The sequence below is a fragment of the Barbatula barbatula genome (genome assembly GCF_947034865.1).
Source record: "Barbatula barbatula genome assembly, chromosome: 5".
Lineage (NCBI taxonomy): Eukaryota > Metazoa > Chordata > Actinopteri > Cypriniformes > Nemacheilidae > Barbatula > Barbatula barbatula.
Window position 1 is genome coordinate 5,358,009 of NC_136769.1, and position 21,992 is coordinate 5,380,000.

General features: G+C 41.6%; 2 protein-coding genes across 2 annotated transcripts; both read right to left on the reverse strand.

Moving 5' to 3' along the window:
* Positions 1–2,681: 2,681 nt before the first annotated feature.
* LOC306894005 (uncharacterized protein) lies at positions 2,682–18,732 on the reverse strand. Its single transcript, XM_079456226.1, has 17 exons — positions 18,506–18,732; positions 17,643–17,797; positions 17,190–17,367; positions 16,852–16,936; positions 16,580–16,713; positions 15,093–16,481; positions 13,720–14,157; positions 13,242–13,589; positions 10,454–10,597; positions 9,803–10,354; positions 9,214–9,663; positions 7,665–8,177; positions 7,048–7,584; positions 6,291–6,502; positions 5,829–6,120; positions 5,587–5,749; positions 2,682–5,395 (listed from the first exon to the last, which is right to left on the reverse strand). The coding sequence occupies exons 2-17, from the start codon at positions 17,781–17,783 to the stop codon at positions 5,071–5,073; spliced, it is 5,901 nt and encodes a 1,966-aa protein (XP_079312352.1). The 5' UTR covers positions 17,784–17,797; positions 18,506–18,732; the 3' UTR covers positions 2,682–5,070.
* A 511-nt stretch (positions 18,733–19,243) lies between these two features.
* Positions 19,244–21,639, reverse strand: pglyrp6 (peptidoglycan recognition protein 6). Its single transcript, XM_079456783.1, has 5 exons — positions 21,513–21,639; positions 20,179–21,003; positions 19,887–20,097; positions 19,455–19,749; positions 19,244–19,355 (listed from the first exon to the last, which is right to left on the reverse strand). Exons 1-5 carry the CDS (start codon positions 21,574–21,576, stop codon positions 19,341–19,343), a joined length of 1,410 nt encoding a protein of 469 aa, XP_079312909.1. The 5' UTR covers positions 21,577–21,639; the 3' UTR covers positions 19,244–19,340.
* Positions 21,640–21,992: the final 353 nt, after the last annotated feature.

Genomic DNA, 21,992 nt, shown 5'->3' on the forward strand with positions numbered 1-21,992 from the left:
CTCATCTTAACAGGTCAGTAGATATACGAGGCATGGACAATGCGGCCGGTCAATGCAAACTTCATTTTTCAAGGCGTCCAGAATCGCTCTTAAAGTCTCAAGAGAGTTTCATTAGTTGCTCAGCAAGATCTCCAAAGACCTCTATTGTCCTGCCAAGAGTTAATGCAGATAAATAATAGAAATTGAGAGACACATTCAGTCATTCATGTTGTCGATCTTTGGGTCACGCTTTAAAGAAAATGCAAATCAATAATGCCCTGAAATCCTCTGGGGCATCCTTAATGTCCAGCTTCAAAATACTTTTGATGTTTTGTCTTGAATTATTGACCACCTTTACGTCACGAGAGCCCCTGCAATTCTAGTGTAATGTCTTTTGCTAGCCATTCATTCAAGACGAGGAATGGTTAAACCCTGAACAACCTTTCAAATTGGTTTTAAAAAGCATTTTGTTTCATTTGACGAAAGTTAAATACGTTGGCTGGCTCAAAATTAAATCGAGATGCAATGGAGAGAGATGCATCTGTAAAATTGGACTTGACACTGCCAAAAACACAGCCAAAGTTTACGACCAAATAAATGTTTCTGTGAAACCTTTGCACATCTGGTAGACTGTGAATCCTGCGGAAAATGTCTGACAGGCCTTTAATAAGAAATCTTTGATGTGAAAAGAGTACAAAAGAAAGTTAGAAAAGGTGTTTTGAGTCGTAAACAAGTTTGGAAATTCTTTTTCAGAATATTGCTGTATTAAGTTGATTTAAACACTGAATTCCATTTATTAAATGTACAAATATAAGCATTGACAAAAAAAAGAAAACAAACCATAAAATGTATAAACAAACCAAAAAAGAAAACAATGCTGGGAGGAGCTGGGAGAAAAACAAACACAAACGGTCCAAGTTTAGGCGCCTGATGTGAGCCATAGGGCTGGTATTTTTCTTTACTTGAAAGAGACACATTTGTGTCAGGATAGTTTATGTTTCACTTGAAAGCCTGAATAACTGAGCTATTTCCCCATCCTGTCAGACACATATTTCTGATAGCATCTCTCCCTGTTCCTCCGCCCCTTTGCTCCGGATCCAGCTCCGTTTTACAGCTGCGATAGTTCACAATCCAAATGATCTGTTTATTTTAGTTTGACATGTACACCCCCTGTGCACCGTGTCCGCAGCAGTCCATCGCTCTTCTTTTTCACGCCGAGACTGCTGGGAAATGTCTGCGTCACCAAACAAGATCATTCTTTTGTGCGATTGTACAAAGATTTTTTTCACACTGTGTTTAAAAGGATTAGGTGGTTGCGTATAATTTAGCACTTAGATCAGACTCGAGCACAGCAATAAATTCCCTAGAATAGTTGCTATCAAACTTTTTCATTGCAAGGCCCCCTTTGTGTAGTGCATCGCTTTGGCCCCCCAAAATAAAAACGTATAAACTTTAACAAAGTCTGTTATACAATGCTGGAACAGCAATACTGTTGGTTGGTGGTCTTATTTTTCTTATGTTTGCTTGCATAAAATGTATGATACATTTCTATATTTCATATAAATCTGTGGCCCCCCTGAATCCATCTTGGCCCCCCCAGGTAACCACAGCCCTAGAAAGTTTACCCACTAGACACAGCAGTCTTTCTTTCATTCATTTAAATTGACAAACCAAAACGTACATGGTTTTGAATGACCCGAACTTGGTGACATCTCCCCCATTTATCACTACTGTTGGCATTAATGGGGTCTGTGTCAATAACTTGCTTTTGCCTCATATTGCACAAGTGTAGCAAAATGAAAATTCAGGTTTCAGATTTATTTATATTTAATGCATGTTAGAAAATAAACCAGACACTTAAATGGGATGGTTCACCCAAATTGGAAAATCCTGTCATCATATGCTCACCCTTTTCTAATTTCAAGCCTGGATGAAGTTTTCTTCTGCGGAACACAAAAGAAGATATTTTGAAGAATGTCAGTAACCGAACAGCGACGGTACCCATTCACTTCTATTGTTAACGGACACAAAACCAATGCAAGTGAGTGGAATAAGAAGCATTTCTTCTCTTATTTTTTCTTTCCTATAGACCGTTTTATTGGACGCGTGCACCGGGACTTAAGTTAACTTCCAGTCGGTTGGCTAGTGTCTAAAAATATTACTATTTATATTTTATTTAAATTTTTATATATTTTATTATTAATTTTTAATAATTGTTGCATATTCATTTTATTAAATAAACAGTTTGTTGAATGGGTCCTGTAGTTTTGACAAATTTAAAGAAACATTATGGTACATTGGCTAAATTTATGTGGGACCAGGTCCGATTATAGTGTGCTCAGTTACTCAATGGTGCTCTCTTCTGGTAGATGGCAGCAATGGTATAAATTGGGAACACATTAAATGTGTTTAAAATGTTAATTGTCGGTCTCTAAACATTAGAGATTTATTTGTTATATATGAAGTTTGAAAATTCTACATAAGTTGAGTTGCAATTGTTAAAGAGGGTAAAGTATTAAGCCAAAGTGTCATATGTTTGAGATCCCATACATCCCAACCCATTTACCAGCAGTTCTGTTTTCTATTTACACATTCATACTGTTTACAACTTTTATGCTATTGCTGATAACGCAAATGGATGTCAAATATAAAGGCGTTTTTGAAAATCCTGTGTAAAAAAGAAATGATGAGCACAACTCGCCAACAGTTCAGATCACATTTAATGATTTTCAGTCATGAGCAGATTCATATAAACCGTTTTTTAATGGTTGCGCTCAGGTCAGCTTCCACGGCAACTCTCGCTTTTAGCCACAAAAAGTCGCCTTACACACACAAATACTTTAACAGACTTTAGTCTAAACCAGCTGAAGATCTTTAAGAGAACTTCTACCATCAGCTGTTAAACACGTGCCGACTGGGCAACAGTAAAAACGTCCCAACTAACAAATAACACAAATTCAGAATGTACACAGCAGTCGCATCTAAGACACTTTTTTAGAGTCCTGGCAGGACTTGACCAGTCTCCCTATTGAACCATCTTCTCAAGTCCATTTCTTATGTGTTCGTGAGCACCGATGTAGTTTGTCTTAAAAGAGAAACCGATGGAATCAAAAATAAAACATTTATCTATTACACCGCCATGTAACTGGAATTAAAGGAACGCACAGCTCAATAAAAAATACACATCATTAATAAAAATCCAAATAAATTCACAACGATCAAGATCACATCTGAAGTGTTAAACTGTTAATATCGTAGTTTTTTTTCTTTTCTATACATACGGTAGGTTATGATAATAATCAATATTCCTTCTGGAATACACAAAGCCTAACAGTCAAAGTGGTGAAAGTTAAAACAATCCTCCACCATTTTAAGCTCATGGATTGGTCTGTTGTCGCTTCCATGTGCACAGGTAGAAATTTCACGGCGGCAGGAGTCAGATTTGTGGTAAAATGTCAATTTTTGGGCCAACAAAAAGTGCCTCCGTTTCCTTTATTTAATTTCAATCAACTTTAACGCAAAAGGCTGTTGCTTGTGTTGAAAAAACAGAACTGCAAACGGTTCTCTAGTCTCTAGTTAGTAAACTAACACTGTGTCTACACCGGACGCGGCATGATGCGACGCAACAAAACCCATTAGAACCCGTTATAATTTATAATGTTGTTACTGGATGCGGTGCCGCGCGACAATCCCATTTGAACGAGCCGTGTGTCCGGTGTAGACACGGTCGAAAGCTATTGAGACGAGCTCAATCTGAGGCAAACAGACTCTTTGGCACATTATGTGACTGGCAAATTTATACACCACTGGGGTTTTTGTAATCCGTTTTTGCCAACAAAAATGTCTTCAAGAATATGTCTTGCCGGTAAGACAAAGAAACATACACGGGAAATCAGAACTTTGCACTTTGTACTAACTCGGGTTCGGTAACTGAAACATACACGAGTTGAAACAAGCAAACATTCCCTAATTCGTAACAGATAAAAGTGCATTGACTTGTTCACTCTCGAGGAACAATCAAACTGATATAGTGTAGAAAAAACCAGCATTCCGCTAAACCACACGTTTATGTTGGATCACTAGAAAGCCAAAGAAATACTTTTAGTATTTAGCAATACGTTTAGTCCTAAACTTCTCAGGCCCTTCCCAGGCAAATTCTTAGAAAGCTTTACCATTATTAACAAGCAGGCATTTTTAGACAGCTGTCTCAGCTGTTTCATTTGGACATTTGAAATGAATAAAAAGGCAAAAAGCTGGAACTGGAGCAATCCAAGGTCAGATTCATCAAAGCATCATGCAATCTTGCTTTGCGTAAGAACTAGCTAATGTGCAAACACGCTACAAAACAATGTGCTGTACGAAATGGTAACGAAGGCATAAATCTCATCGACTACAAATGTTGGTCATGTGCGAAAACGATACGTGTAACTCAATGTGCTTAGCTTATTTTAATATTTAGCAGCAACTGGTTTTAGTCGAATCTGATTGTTGAATTCAAGTTGTCAAGATTCAGTCATTGACTGTTGCCTTCGAGAATATGCGAGACAGGTTCGTGGAATCATTAAATGAGAAAACTGGGCATTTAAAATTCAGTTTTGACCTGAAAGTCATCTGTCATACAATCACTTTGACTAAATAAAAAAAAAGTGTATGGGGCAAACGCCTTCAAGTGCTATTTAGTTAATACAATCTATAATATGAGTTTATCATTGTGCCGTTTGATTGCAATTCTTTGATTTGTCGACATTTTCTCAAATGCGTTGGGGCATGGGGCGTCTGCTTTTCTAGACATTCAGAAAGCATGAAACGTCACATTACACGGTGACGTTTCCCTTGAATGCACCTCTGATGCTTAAGCGCCAAAAGACAGATGAGAGCTGCCATGGCAACAGACCTACCTCATGTCTGTATCTGTCAGTACAGACGCCTGTAATTTAGGTCAGGTTAAGTGGGTCGGTATCAGAGATTTCGAATCTCTCCTTTAGATCGAAGACAGAAATATTCACGCATGAGTAACAGTCTGTACAGAAAGCAAACAGACAGCAAGGGATATGATCACTGTTGATGATCAGTATGTATGTGGAAGGGACACTAATTAGAGGGGAAGGAAATCGGCTCTGCTGTGGTTTGCGGTGCTGCGCTAGCCACAGGGGGCACTGATGAGTCATGGGTTGGGGAGGCTGTTAGTATGGAGGCAGGTGTGGGTGTGGCCGTGGGGTCTGGGGGAGTCATGGACGGGGTGGCAGTGAAAGTTGTGTTTGTAGTGGAGGTGGAGGTAGCGGCTGGGGGTTCAGGAGCGGAAGTGTCGTTCACGGGTGGGTCGGTCTTGTAGTTGAGGTTGAGGATGTGCTGCTGTAGGTGCCTGATCCAGTCTTCCTGTACCGAGAGCGGCCCGTGAAACTCCACGTCACAGAACCTGAAAGAAATGAGTGATCTAGTTTTGCAAACACATGTGTAGTAAGTCTCAAACTACACTAGAGATTTTATTATAATCTGTATCAAATGTTTTAATATGTTAATGCTAATTTGTGTCATTAGCTAAGCCACATGCTAACATCAAGCTCCGTTGACATTCAGGAATATGTCAAATAAGCAAGAATCACTCACCGGCACTTGAGCGAGTAAATTTTACCCACGAGTCTAACCAGTGGCGTGGATGGGGGCTTTGGCACAAGGGAAGGTACAGTACTGGAGCGAGGTTTTGGAGGGCCGCTCTCTCTTTCTCCGCCGTCAGCATGCGAGGGATGTTTAGGTGGACGTCTCTCAAATCCTAAAGCAGAAGGAAAAGGAGAGTTAGGTAACGTTTGTAAGCTAAAATATAATTAGGGGAAGAAAGGTTGTGTTCTGACCTCGTGGTACACGCACGTTGAGTTCACTATGTGCCACCTGTGCGTGTGGAAGTGTGTTATTGGAATGACGACCGTCAGGCTGTGGAATCAGGCTGTGCTGAGAGGAACTCGCACTTCTGCTTTTTGGCTCGGTCGCCCTTATTGATAAACCCCAGGAAGAGCTGTTGGCATCCCGCCCGATTGCTCGCTTTTGGGGCACCGTGAGAGATGCCCACTTGGACACTGAAGGCTTTTGGGAAACTGGAGTCGTAGGGTCAGAATCACGGGGCGGCGGAAGAGCAGAATTGCACCTCTGCAAAGAATTTTATAATCGTACAACGAATGTTTTAAATTGACGGCAATATTTGAATTATCAGACTCAAATCTAATTGAAACATACTAAACTAATTATGTTGTGTTAAACTTTTAAAGAGAAGTTTAAGGACTGGCATTGCATTCAAAATGTTGCATTAGATGTCATGCCTTCTTTTGGGTGTAACGGGCTCCTTGCGCGTAACTCTTCTGCATCTCTGCTGCCTTCTGTGGCCGGCTGCGGATCCAGGCGCTCAGCGTCTCGATAGGCGAACCATTGACACACCACTCCGTCACGCCAAACTGCCGCAGATGTGCTCGCGCGTGACTGGCCAGAGCCTTTCGGTTCTCAAAGTAGAACCCACAGAGTTCACAACTGGCATCTAAATAATAAACCAACAACATGGTGAATCCATATTTTTCTTTTGACAAGGGGTTTTCAAACTGGGGTCCGTGGACCCTTGGGGCAAGAAGGGAGTGACGGGGGAAAGTCAAAAGAATAAAAAAGTTAACTATAATTAATTAAATAAATGATATTAGGGTTCAAATAAATAATGAAACAAGTTACTGTAATTCGGAACAAACACTCAAACGTGCTAAACATAAAAGTGAATAAAAATGTATATAAATGATTGAATGGAATAAAAATGTAAGTAAATAAATAATATTAATACATGCATTATTATATTATGAAAATAAATCAAATAATGTTTTTAATAATTTATACATTTATTAGTATTCACAATATATTAAAATAATATAATTACAAAATCTAGTATTTAAAATAAACCTAAAAAATAAATACAAAGTTATGATGAAAATTAAACAATTGACAACATAAATAATACATATATTTAACAGTGCATTACAGTGTCATAATGTCATAGACAGAAAACAAATAAGCATTCATCCCAAAATAGACACTTACCCATGTGGACTATCCCAAGCTTCTCTGCAGAGACTTTACTCTTAAAGGAATAGTCCTGCGGGGGAGGCGAGAAGTTTTTAAATTGGATAGGCAGTGACTTCTCTCCTGACACTCCCTCCTCCACCAGCATCTTCTTCTTTGAAGGAGTCACCGCAAATAACTTGGCCACAGGTAGGGTGGGGGACAAGCTCACGGTTCCGAGGCCGTGCTTATGGAGGCGCGAACCAGAGTGGAGAAGGTTGAGGGGGGATTTGCGGGAAAGCGAGGGGGAATGATAGCTCGGACTGTTCAATGAAACCCCGCCATCCTGTCCCGGTTCCTCTTTCATGCCCAAGATGACAGACGCAGGGGTGGTTCCCTGCCTCCTCATAACCTCCCACAACGTGTCAATGGGCGAGCCGTTCACAGACCATTCTGTGATACCCATGTGCCTGAGGTGCGAGCGGGCGTGGCTGGAGAGGCCTTTGCGGTTCTCGAAGAATTCGCCGCAGAATTCACATCGGATGTCACGGGAAGGTTCCTTCTCCTGGGTCATGACTGTAGGTTGAAAGACGGAGATTAATTTTGTGAGAAAAGTTTATTCTGTCATTTGTTAAGCTCTCAAATCAACAACTTACCAAAGTTGATTGGATAAACATTATCCGAGCTGTTTAAACTGGAATGTTGAAGCTCCGGGCTGTAACCTTCACTTACACCCATATCTGACCCTTTCAGGGTAACTTCTACAAGTTCAGGCTCTGGTTTTGGTTTAAACATTTCCACTGCTGGCGAAGAACTGGTTGTGGATGTCGAAGGAGACATTTTTCGGATAGTAGGCTGGTCCTGGTTTGGTGATTGAGAGAAGTGGTAGGGCAGACGCCCGAGAATGTTTCCAGTTGGGGAAGAGGAATGGAGAGCGTGCCGAGCAACCGCTGGACCCGGAGAGGAGGGGGACTTGGGGGATTTAAGAGGCGTGATGGACGGTAGACCTCGACGGACTATAATCTCTCGTAGCGTGTCGATTGGAGAACCATTGACGGACCATTCGGTGATGCCAAGCTGGCGCAGGTGTGAACGGGCGTGGCTGGAGAGACCTTTGCGGTTCTCAAAAAGTTCTCCGCAGAATTCGCAGCTCACGTCTTTTGTTGGCTCTGGTAGACACATGAAGCGAAACAACCATCATAAGCTTTTTGACCATGGGTTAATACAGCTTAAAGGGATAGTTCACCCAAACATTTGTATTCTTTTATCATTTACTCACCCTCAAACCTGTGTGACTTTCTTTCTTCTGCAGAACACAAAAGAAGATATGATTTGATACGGTTAAGGCTTCACTAGCTAGGTCAACCGGAACCAGGAACACTTCCAATAACAACTGATGCATTTGTTGCATCAAAGAGTGCAGAACAGTACTCTACTCTCAGCCAGTCTTGTCTCATTTTTCCAAGGTTACTAGAGCGGGCAGGACGCAGTCCAAGGTTACCAGACCGGGCAGGACGCAGTCCATGCCCAGACCTGATAAAAATGCTGTGATGATAGAGCTGGACAAAGGACGTGGCGACTCTATAAAATGATTAATGATAATCTTAAATCTAATTATTTTTTTATTTTGCTTTTATCTTGTTGTGCAAGCACTGTCGAGCTTGTGCAGAGGCTGCAGCTTTTGCCAGAGGTGAACTGGAATCCCCTGGTTAGGCCTGGTTTCCCTCTGAGGTTTTTTTCTCCTCCAATGGAGTTTTGGGCTCCTCACCACCGTTTGCATACTGTTTTGCACTGTTTGCCTAGCCGGGGGCTGCTAGAATTTTATGGTTTTATTTCATTAACACTGCATATAGGATTTTATAGTCTGTCGGATATTTGACTTGCATAACCTTATATGTTTAGCTTGTAGTCAATGTCTTCTTGTACAGCTGCTTTGTAACAATGAAAATTGTGAAAAGCGCTATATCAATAAAGCTGACTAGACTTGACAATAAGAAAGGTTGGTAACCAAACAGCAGTGGCGCCTATTGACTTTCATTGTGTGGACACAAAACCCCTCAGACATTTCCTAAAATATATTTGTGTGATAAACAGCAGAAAGTGTCATATACAAAAGACGACACAATTTTTACTTTTGGGTGAACTCTCCCTTTAACAATCTGAGGACGCAATTTACAAAATGCAAGGAAACCAAAAAGTTGTTACCTATAGGGAAGGGCATCGCATCTCCGCCACCGAAACGAAGAACCTGAACAGAGGAAGGTTTCAGCTTCTTTGAAGGTGGCCCTAAGAGGTGGGCAGATGGCGAGGTAGCTTTGGAGCCGATGTTGGTCTTCATTGGAGTCGTTTTGAATAGGATAAGACTAGAGGCGAGAGGCATTTTAGCAGAAGAGGTGGAGGGTAAAGGGGAAGCCACGCTGGTCTTATGAGACCTGAGGTCTCCAGGAGCATCGGAGAGAAAAGAATTAGCTTTGTGCTTAAAGTCATCCGTTAGGATGAAGCGGTTGAGTAAGTCGATGGGGGAGCCTTTGGATTCCGAGTACTCGATTCCGAAATGGCGCAAGTGGGCCCGAGCATGACTTGAGAGGCCTTTCCTTGTTTCAAACCAAGCACCACACAACTGGCAAATAATGTCTTTGGAGTCCATCTCCATTGCTAGAAAAGAGAGTCACCAAAATCAAATTAATTTCCAATAAATACCTTAAAGGTTTAATCCAACCCGAGGGGCTAATAAAAGCAACATACACAAATACACCCACCCGCCCATCAATTTTAACCATAAATGTTTTCTTACTTAGATTCAAAGGTGCATCCGTGTCTTGCGGTGCCCAAAACGGTTTGTTGGGACTGGAGAGGTTTGTGGCTTTGTTCTTTCCCAATGTTTTGTGTTCCTGGGATCGCAGCGGGGAAGACGCAGGAAGCAGGGAAGAGATGGGAGCTTTTCTCAGCACCGGGGAAGGCGAGCGCGACTTTACAAATGGAGATGAAGGCAACGAGCCGGCCGCAGAGGAAGCGGCAGGGGAAGAGGAAACTTTAACACATGGTCGCGCGCAGAACGAGACAGTAGGCTTGTTGTCCTCTTCGGTTTCAATATCTTTTGTAGGGCTGGGTATAGTCAGGGCATGATGCTGGGGCATCTTAGGTGATCCCTTGGAAGGAGGAGTACCAGTGAAACGTGCATCCATGGCACGTTCTTTAGTGATCTGGCGGAGGAGGTCAATAGGTGCCCCACTGTTCTCAGACATACCAATGCCTAGCTGGCGGAGGTGAGAGCGGGCATGGCTAGACAAACCACGACGTGTCTCGAAGGTAGCACCACACAATTCACATTTCAGTAAGCTGGAGGCTAGACGAAAGCAAGACAAAGGTGGTTGAGTACAATACAGTAGAATGAAATGTTGTGGACAAGGTGGTAATCTGACATGTGAAATGTAATACATTTTACCCATAGAGTCTGTCTCTTTGGATTCAGGGCTCTGTTCCTGAAAGGAGAACAGAGTTTTTTCTCTTGGACTTGTGGCCAACTTATCTGCAAGGGGTATTTTGGCATCCTCTTCTTCGTCGTTGTCATCCTCCACCTCCTCACCACCTGAATAGACAGGAAAATAATATTATCATACTTCAGGTTCTTGAACAACCAGGCTCAAAATAATTGTTTACCAAGATGTTTTCTAGTTGTTTTTATATCTTACGGTTATGCACAAAAGTCACAATAAGTGTTTCATAAGATGACCAAGAGGATTTATTCAATTAAGGTCTGCGCTTAACCCAAGCCTGACGGGATATGACAGGTCACAGGTAAGTTTTTCAGCTATATCAATTTGTGTCATGGTTAATTGTGTTTTCTCATTTAAATGTAACACACACATTACATCTATAAGAGAGCACAAAAGCACTGTAAATGATCATCTGTGCATCTGGGAGAGCGTTTGGTCATAAAATTTCATTTTAACACCAGGTTGGGGTTTCTTTTTCGGACCGGGTTCAGACCCTTATGAAAATGAAACATGGTTTAACTATTGCAATAATTGTTTCTTTGTTCGTTTGTTTTTTATTGGTTGCAAAACGAATATTTACTGTGATCTCATCCAAACACCGTAATTCATTCATGGTGTTTGTGGTACTACACATGGTAATCAAACAAAACATTATTAAAAGTTTTGGGAACACTCGTTGTATTTGTTAACGCATTAGCGAACATGAAATAACAATGACCAACTCAAAAGCATTGTTTTTATCTTCGCTCATGTTCATTTCAGAATTGAGTAAAACATGATACAAAAAAGTGTATCTGTTAACATTGGTTGCCAGTGCACTAACACGAACAAGTGTGTTTGCATTGCAAGGCATGCAAAATAGTTTGTGTTTTACTAATGTCAACATATATCATAAAGTGTTACAAAAGTAACAGCAGGAATAAAATGCTAAATGTTTTAAGCGGCAAAATCCCTCCTAATAACAGGATCCGAAGACCTACAAAATAAACAAGCATCAATCATACTGAGCCATTCTGAATGGCTCTACTTTACAGGTTTAACATCAAACATTTAAAACAACAGCTTCTCACTTTCCTGAATAATATGCCCGAAAAGTCAACTTTGCCAACTTAGTTGTGTATTTCCACTGAGGGTACGTTCAGGAAACGCACGACACAAATGTAGCACAGAGTTTGTTTTCTTCAGTGCTGGCCTTGATCCTTCCAGCATATTTAATAGCATAAGCTTTGAATGCGTCTGCTGCTGTGGGCGTTTCTCTTCTGTCATCTGATCTGTCTTGGACACAATTCTCGCTCCATCAGCCCTTTTTACCCTCAATATCCCTTGAATACTTTGAATCATTGAATGAAGAGAAAACGATGCGTTAAACACGAAAACGCACCGTTTGATAACTTGTCGACACAAGCAGACGACGTAAATAGCAACGCATATGTTGCACAAAGAACGTAAAGGAAAGAAAATGACAGCGCGCACGAAAAACGAGAAAAAAGCGCCGGCACGCTCCGACATCAAAACGCACCTCGACTAAAATGGCGAAGCCTAATTTGGGAGATCGTAAGACGTGAATGCCATAAAAAGAACCGTCCATTTGACAGCACGTTTATTCAAGTATCAAAATGTAGCTCGACTTCGCAAAGTGCAAAGTCCTCCGCGTTTGCGGGAAGGCGTCTTCTTCGGACGTGCACTCTGTGACTGGACCATCTTGCTGGCATCTGTGATTTAAAACGCGCAAGGGATGTGACAGGGGCTTGTCTTTAATGTTGAAACGATCGCGTGCCATGCAAGCTTTAAAAGTGGGAAAGACCGGAGGACATGCGTATCTCATGCATCCCCATGCACGGCGCGGATGTGCGCGCACTCACCGTTCAGCGGCCGCAACGCATCGGACTTACAGCACCTACAGTCCGACAATTTTTCCGCTATTGTTTGTGTCTGCGGGAAGGTGGGAGCAGCCATTTTGCCCCGCACACATGCACTAACGCACCGAGGCGTGACGAACCGAAAAAAGGCGGAGACTGGGTTTAATATTAAAATACCAGAAATCAATTACATTAACGCGCACGAGTTGATATGCATCGTATAAAGGAGTTTCCAAACTACTTTTAAAAACTGCCCCGACTGAACTTATGGCCACGAGCAGGTGATGTAACGTAAATGCTACTTATTGGTTAGGAAGAAAAGTATGAGTACATTGTGCTCTAATGTAAGGACCATTCGTGCAAAATGATCTTTGCTGTATTTTCCAGTACAAATAAATAAGCATTGCTTTGGAAAATACATGGACGGCGTAAAAATCTGAGTCTGCTATTGAATTCTGCATTAGGTCTATCATGTCAAGTGTTTTCCTTGGGGTATCAAACCCATGACCTTTGCAACCAAAGCTCTTCCTGTTGAGCTACAGGTACAAAATATAAAAACAGAACCAACATATCCATAGAATGATTATTTTGTGAGGAAATATTGAATGTATGACTCATACTTTAGTCTTAACGAAAAGAGAATGAATTTTTGCAGAATGAACTCATGAACGTCATGCTGCAAACTTGATTCATGAAAGTTTGTGAAAAACGTGATTTGTAATGACGGCGAGATCAAAAGCAGTCACTATTTGTTAGATTCCATGTCCAACAGATTAATATTCCTTTTTTTATTTTATTTGACCCTTTCTATCCAAAGACCTACAGTACATAGTGATCAGTGTAACTTATAACATCTTTGACAAATCAATCCACTTACCCTCCTCTGCTTCATTCATATTGTGCTTTTCCTTGCAGTGCTGTTTTGGAGACTCAGTGATGGACTTTGTGGTCACATTCTCCTCGTGTTTCTCATCATGTTCGTCATCTGAGTTTTCATCTTGGCTTGACTGAAGTGTATGAGACGGTGTAGGCAGAACAAGATTTGGATGCTTGGCAAAGAGCTCCCGGAGAATATTAATGGGGGAAGCTGTGACTTCCCAGTTGGTGATTCCGAAGTCTCGGAGATGGGCACGGGCGTGACTGGAAAGACCGGCCCGGGTGTCGAAGCCGGCGCTGCAGAACTCACATCTCATTACACTGAAGGTTGAGGGATCGAAGTTTGCAACTAGAGGTGAGGGGGGGGACAAAACAATGTTATGGAACCGAACTCTAGTTGATAACTTACACGTTATCAACACCAACTGCCCAAACATCACTAACAGAAATCCAGCTTCATTTACTTGAAGTGCCCTCACCTTTTTTCTTCTTCTTTTGGTAGGAGAATTTCTTCTCAATGGCATTGACCTCTTCTGGCGAGATGAAGTGCCTAACATTGTAGCTCACTCCTACACGGTTCAGGTGACCTCTAATATGATTGGCCAGTCCAATGCCATTGTGGAACCGATCGGAGCAATAAGGGCACTTTCTTTCCACACTTTTTAACAATCCCTCACCATCATCATCCTCCTCCGTCAATACACCAAAAAGACGATTAACAACATCATCATCATCGTCATCATCATCCTCTCCATCTACTTTAGGGGCAAGCAGCATGTCTTCCTCACACTTGCCCTCGCTATACGATTTGTCTTTGTTGAGTTTGGGTTCATCCTCTGGTGGATCAAGCTTTTTGCTGCTCTGCTTTGGTGACAGGGAGGTTTGGAGATCCACAGCATTGGCAGGTGGCTTCTTTCCTGGGGGTTAAAAACAGACGAACCAATGAGAACTTTACTATTTGTGATGGTTAACAACACTATGAATTAATTTACTAACACTATATCTGAACTTGACTGCAATATGGTGCAGATTCAAAGGACAGACCACTTTGCAAAATGTCAACACTAGTCCAGATCGTTTACTTATTATATTGGCATAGAAACTTGTATTAAACTACGTTTTACATGAAAAGTAGAAATGTTACCAGAGCAATAAAGTACAAATGTTAAATAGTAAAAGTTAAAGCTGAGGCACTAAAATTACAAACTGAAAATAAATAAAAGCTAAACTAAAACTGAAATACTTTTACAGCAACATAAAAAAACAAAATAATGAAATGATTAAGGCAAATAACAAAATTCAAAACATGGTACAACACAGTTGTAGCTATAATAACATCTTCATGATATTCATTTAACAATTCGTTGGTTATAAATGTTTTGTTGGTTTTATTTTGTTTAAACATTTGTGTAGTATTTAACTGAAACAGAAAGTTATTTTGGACTAGTATGGCTCATGTCTTACGAAGTGGTCTATATGTAGCCGGTCCCATTCGCCCCGCTCTCTGTGGGCTCCGAACCGACGTCGGTCCGAATGGGAAACGGGCGCTCTAATGAGGAGGCTAAAGACTGCAGTCTCTAGCGTCTGTCGCTAGAGCGTCTCTGTTGGTCAGGGAGTGAGGCTTACACGCTGCACAGCTCTTCACTAGCTTGCACCCGTTACATATACGTGTGGTTAAGTGTTTGCTACAGGTCTGTGTTAGCATTCACTGACACAAACACATTTTGCAGAAATTTAATCCAAATGAAAGCTTTAGTTTCTATCACTGTGTCTTTTCCTTGGAGACCCATAAACATGCTGCTAGCACAACATACTTTGGTGCTGGTTTTAATATGTACTGCTATGGTCTCACCTGTTTTGGAGCCTTGTTTTGGATCATGATCTGGGTCAGGTATCTGGTTCTCTTCTGTCTCGTCAGAGATTTGAAGCTGTTGAGTCTGGTCGGACTTGGGATCCAGTCTTGTGCTTGCCCTTGTGCGCCCCAGCCTACCCCTTGCAGCCCGGGCCGAGCGCTTGTTTACTATGCTCTTGAACGCCACTTCCCTACGCCGTGGAGCTGCATTTCTGGGAGGAATTTGAGGCTTGGGAGGCTGTCGGACGTTCTCCTCCACAGGTTCAGCCACAGCTGGCTTTTCTGTTTGGCTTTCGGCAACGGTTTCCGGATGCATGGTTTCTTTGTCAGGACTCTCCTCTCCTTGAGTCGAGGGATTTAGTGGGTCTTCTGAAGGGCCAGGTTGCATTTTCGTTTTCTTCGAAGCTCGAATGGGGTACCTCTTGCCAAAAAGTGAAACGAGAGATGTGGCATCTTCCCCCAACGACTGACCACGTCCTTTTTTGCAAGAGCTCTGCTGGAAACGAGGTGACGTGCGATGTACGCCGGCCCTTGTTCTAGTGTTGTGCGTCTTGACATGGTCTGCAAGCTCTTGTGGCACATCACAGCTAAAGCTGCATTTCAGACACACAAGTCGGCCCAAGCCCACCTCTGGTGATGCTTCTGTGATGGGATTGGATGCTTTACTGCAACTAGCTTGCTCCGTCGCTCGTGTTTCCCTCTCATTTAATTTCCCAATCTCCTCCAGGATTTTCCGGCGTGATTCCTCGTGGCACCTTTGATGATCTAACAGCGGTACCTGGTCCGCAAACTCCAGACCGCACTCTATGCATTCAAATCCGCTTTTATTAGGAATTCCATGCCAAGACTCTTTCTGCCCGAATTGCCATTTCTTCCCAGGCTCGCCTTGGCCGTGTGCTCGCATATGTTCCCATAGATGGTCTCGTTTTTTGAAGTAAATGCTACACTCCACACATGTGAAAATCTCTTGGACAGCCACTTGGCTCACAACTGACTTCTGCCTTTTCTGTACCTTCTTTTCATTTCCACGGTTCAACTCCAACATCCCTCCCACGACATCTGTGCTCTTCGTGAACTCTTTTGCTCCTGAAGGTTTCCCCCTGGCCCTTCTGCCGGCTCCTGTTGTGCGATGCCAATTCCCCAGTCCAGAGAAAGGTCTCAGTATGGCCCGCTTTTTCCTCCGCCGTTGGATGAAGGTGCAGTGCGCCCAAGGTCCGGGTGGGGGGCTCTCGGGCTCAGAGTCACCTGGGAAGGTGTATATGTCTGGCTCTTTTGAACTCATCTTTACCAGCCCCTTCTGGTTATGCTTTCTCGGGCTATCTTCTTTTGCTTTTTGGCATCTGTCTTTGGGTATAACATCAGGCAAATGGCTCACTTTGTCTTGTTCAACTGTAAGCCAACAGAGAAAGGTTTCAATTCCGTTTTATGTGTTAGTGACATTAATGTATTTATGCTTTGAGACTGTTATGCATTTAGTACTATTTTACTTTTTTCTGTATCTTTCTGTGAGTCTGCAGTTGTTGGATTCTTGTGTGTTACATCATCATCTTCCAGGGCGGAAGGTAGGACCTTGGCATGAAAGAAATGCTCCTCAGGTTCCTGGCAAAGATCAATGTCAAGTCTGCAAACAGGAATTCAGATTGAAAGTTTGATTATAGCCTGATCTACAGTATATACCCAACTTTTCTAAATAAACACCACCTCGAATGCACCTTTCCATAAATGGATTCTTCAGTATAACTGTACATCTTCATCTCACCTGCTTTGCTGTTGTCCAAAGGTTGGACTTCCTGGGCTGTGAGCAGCCAGACCATGAGGGTTAGAAAAGTGCTGAAGTTCTTCCTCTGACATATATTACAGGAACCCACACAGGAACACAAACAATATACGCATGACTTAACAGGAAGCCCTTGACTTACATTTATAGAATGTAGACAAACAAAAACCATAAATTGTTGTTTACAGAGACACATTTCACAGTACAACCACAAAATATTCAGCATGTGACTTTTTGCAAATGCTCGATTCGGGTCGCTCTCATTGTCTTATGATACGCATGTATTTTTATAGACACAGATGAACCACAGAGACAATTACCGTCCAAGGTTTCCTTCTCCGAGTCAGAATCCCATGTTATAGATGAAGGGAACGATGATGACCGCAGGCTTCTATGTTCATTTCCACACGGCTCCAGTGTGGGGAACAAGCATTTTGGACTTTCTGGGTCTCCGCTGCCATCATCCCTCTCCAGAATGGCACTGTGAGATAACCCTTCCTGTGAGTTCAGAAGGTTAAAACAAGTACAACGTTACACAGTTCTGTTTAAAAGAGAAATAAAATGTTGCGAGATTCTTACACAGTTGAAAACTAATAAGGTTCTGACATGTATAACGATAAAGGGGCGGTTCAAAAATAAATACGGTACAGTGTTACGATAGTTTATGAAAATGTTTTCCATGTCCATTGGAAAGCCAGATCTTTACTTTTATTGTTAAATAAACATATAGAGAAAACTGAGTAAGGAATGTCTTCCTGGGGTCTTATTTGTACCAGTAAGGTGCAGTTGAGTAAGGAGCTTGATGTTGACGGCACCGCTCCTTGGTCTGACAACAGATCTAGGGGGTCCCGGGCCGAGAGGTCATCTTCAGGCTCCATGGTCCCTTGATGCATCGGTCTGGGCACAGCTGTCATACACTGCTCCTCGCCTACAAAAGATAGTTTGAGAAATGTGTTCATACAATGGAAGTCGATGGGGGCCCGTGTTATTTGGTCACCAACGTTCTTTAAAATATCTTCTTTTGTGTTCTGCATTAGACGAAAAGTCATACAGGTTTGGAATGAAACGAGATTGAGTAAATAATTAAATAATTGTTATTTCTGATTTAACTATTGATTTGATATGGATAAAGAACCATTGACATTCACACAAACGTTCTGTTGCACAAAAGAAAGTGGAAATGTTTTATTTAGGAACTGCTGACTGAAAAAACAAAAATTTCTATCTGGCACCGCTACAAATAATCTTTTAAGCGCCATAAAGAGTTTAGTTTACTGCACAAAAAATAGCATAAGAGCTAAGAGATGCATTGCATTTATACCCCTAACTGGTATCTCATTTTAATAGTGCATTTAAAAAACGTGCAACATTCCCCTGCAGCTCAAACTCCACCTGGTATGTTTTAACATTGTTTATTAGAATTGTTTTTATTTATTTGTGGCTTTAATTGATGCGTTTTTGGCTGTATGCAAATGCCACAGCCCTGTGGGTGAAAATACGCAGCGTTTAAAAGCCGCTCGTCTATCCAGAGTTGGTATGCGCCTTGACGTGTTACGACTTCATCTTCTCACAGATGACATGCGTGACATGTGAACATCTGTCTGGATGCGCGAGCAACGGATGGTGTAACACTCACGGAAAGCGGCCTGTATATGGGATCTTCTGCGTCCAATCACATCTCTCTCACTCCGCGTCCTGTATGATTTCAAGTGGCATGAACACACCGCCGCTTATAGAGCGTGTGTGCGTCCCGGAGCGTCCCTCGAGGGCACCGGGGAAAGCATATAGGGTGGGTTAACGGTGAAGACCGTTTTTGCTCACTAAACACCGGACTCCATGTTGTTAGTTTCGGGGGATGGTGACGTTGATGGGGAGGGGAAAGGAGTTTATGTATCGGCGACGTTGTAACTCTTTCACAGCAGGTCGCGAGACGAACGCCACCTGATCTTTTACGGTGTAGTGACGCGGCTGCGACGCACGCTGCGCGAGAACGGATGCGGTATGAGAGAATGTAGACACATTTACATTTAAAATAATCTTAAAATACAAAACACAGTAAATTAACGTAAGTGAATAAAATAGTGTCACCAAATTTACATGGATAAAAAATTAAAGCTTTAGTAAAAAGGAAGAATAAATTAGGTTAACATTATGGATCTCAAGACATATTTAATTTAAAATTAGGCCTAACAATAATAAATGTTTGGGTGTTTATGACTATTGTTTATATCGACTAATAAAGATAATAAAAATGTATTTTATAAATAGGCTTATATAAATTAATATCATCATATTATTCCTAGAAGTTTTACATTGTTTGGAAATTGCACCATAGTTTGCACCATCATGCATCAAGAAATAATTATGACAGATTTGATGAATAAAATGCATTTATTATGAGCGATACATGTATGTCCTCAGTTCAAACGATCTTGCCCGTAACCAATCACTGTTGCCCTTAGATTGTGTCATCAGGGTAAGAAGCTCTGTAAACCAAAAACACATATACAGATGCCTTTAGACACTCGGATAAGAGCCTAATAAAAATATTTTCTAATAAGTCTGACTAATGTTTTATTTCATACCTTGTAATGCTCCCAGTTCTGGATTTCCTGATACAGAGTGTTTCCCGGGCATTCTGTGCTTACAGCTTGCCTGTGCCCGTATAAGGAATAAGAAGAGCTCAGTCCTCCTGCGTCCACAGCGCACTTTGTGAAGTCATATCTTACCATATCCATGGCACTTTTTATCGGAAGGCTGGAAGTATAATCGCCTATGAAAGAGACGCCGTAGCCTTTGGAGTTGTACCCTTTGGTGTGGGCACCAACCCAATTCCATCCACGACCTTCGTACAGATTTCCATCAGAACCTGCAACAAAACTGCACGGGACAGTGACCATGAAACAAAAAATGCTGTTGTGTACATAAACAGTTTAAAGAGCAATATGTTGCAGAATGACACGCACCTTATCTAATAGGTTATTCAGTCAATAACAAACCGTGACGACATTCCTTACCTGTATCCAATATCATCCCATGCATTAGTTTGCTGGTGAAACTTCTGCATGGAGCGCATATCGCTAGCGCATTGCTCGAAGGTGGTGCAAGGTTTGGAGGGTTCATACGTGTGGTGGATGAACAGGTAGGGCACAGGGAGAGACAGGTAGGTAGGGGATCCGGAGTACGCTGCTGCACCCCACTGAGACCTCGTAATGATGTTGGGACAGACTGTTGGATTGAAGTTGGAAAAAGATTCAACACAACTGCTGACAAATTTAAGACGTCTTTTGGTAAATCTTAAGTTGTTACCTGCATAAACATAGGCAAATTTCTCTAATCCCTCATGCATGACAGCATCTAATGTCGTCCATTCAGAGTCTTTGTAAAATCCCAGACGATTTGTTAACGCATCCGCTACTTGGTTTTTAAGCGAAGAGAAGCGGAGAAGCTTTCTGAAGTTTATCCTTCGCTTTTGGCTAATTAGAAGGGGCGCGGTTTCCAGTCCGGCACCATCTAAATTGTGACTGTAGTAACTCTTCAACAAGTTGCTTAGTGACATCTCAAGTTGGTTAAATTTGCCAACTTCTGACCCGAGAATGATCCCATCTAAGCCTCCAGTTAACAAAGCGTCGGTGGCCAAGGAAGGCAAACCGGACAGTGTGTACACCTTCGGGGATTTAATGCTGTCCCAGAAACCCTTAGTGCCTAGAGGGACACTGGTTTGCTCATTTTGGGCGTGATGTAGAAAAGAAGCAGCCAGGTTCTCAGTCAAGGTCAAGGGATACAAGCCTTGGATCTGATTTTTGGTGGTGGATTGTAGACCAGCTTCAAGTCCCAGTAGCATTGGGGCTAAAGCCACATTTGAACCATCTAAAGTGAGTACCACCCCTTCCTCTTCACCAAACGTTGATACCTTGTGATGAACCAACTCGGTAACGTATGCAGCGATTGATGGTTTCATTGCAAGGTTACGTGCATTGCTAACATCACCGAGGTAGTACTCGATCAAGTTGGTTTGAAAGCCAACAGTCTTGCGGATACCCTTCACCACTTCAAGCACTGAAAGCCCAGGATTCTCATTTTCGATACTCTCCACAGCTTTGATGAAGTCATTCATGTTCCTTGTGATGGTGGCTAATGCAAGATGTACAAAAAGGTTAAAGAAATTCAAAACGGTACAAATTTTAAGTAGAGATGCACCGATATATCGGGTCCGATAGATAAGGGCCGATATTCCATGTCAATCGAAAGAGGACAGGAAATATCTTTATATAGAAAATGTTAAGAAACAACACAATTTTGATGTTCAATAATAATAGTCATTATATGAATTCATGACATTCAGAAAGCAAAAAAATATTAATTAAATTTTCAAAATCGTCAGATATCACAGAGTAATCGGATAACGGTATGGGTGGAAAAATGATCTATCGGTGCATCTCTTATTTTTAGTCAACCACAGCATTAATAAGTAACATCATTAAATATCTGAAATTCATATACATGCTCTGTATTAACAACCCAGCCACATTCCTCACACAAAACAATGATTTAGAATATATTACGTCATATTAACTATTATGTTTTATTTCAGCTTGATATCACTATTCACCAGAATAAGATGATTTATATTTATGACTTACCATCAGTACAGCAACCGGCTGAAACCATCAGCAAGGAAACAAATAATGCCCAGCGCGAACCCATAAGGACAGAGGCAACTGACTATTCTCTGTTCACTTTGGGTAGTTTTGCTACTGTATCTTATATGCACAAATACGTGCTACTATTTGCCTAGGGACATGCAGATAAACAAGCATTATATAAACAGTCTAAATTAACGGTTATTTTAGGCATGAGAATGTGACAGATGTTTCCAACGTGTCTCAAACCTTAAACTAATATTGGTTAAACCAATGACAAACTAAGAAAGCTGCTGTGTTGTTTCAATCACAGGTTAAATTACTTTAGGCATGTTAAAATGTTCATATCTGACCCAACCACAAAAAAAGTAATGCATAATGCTTCTGTTTTGGTGTGCATATCAACACAACTCTCTTTTAAAGAAAGACATTCATTCACCAAACTTGTTAAAATTGTCACCCTGTTTGATTTGCATTTGA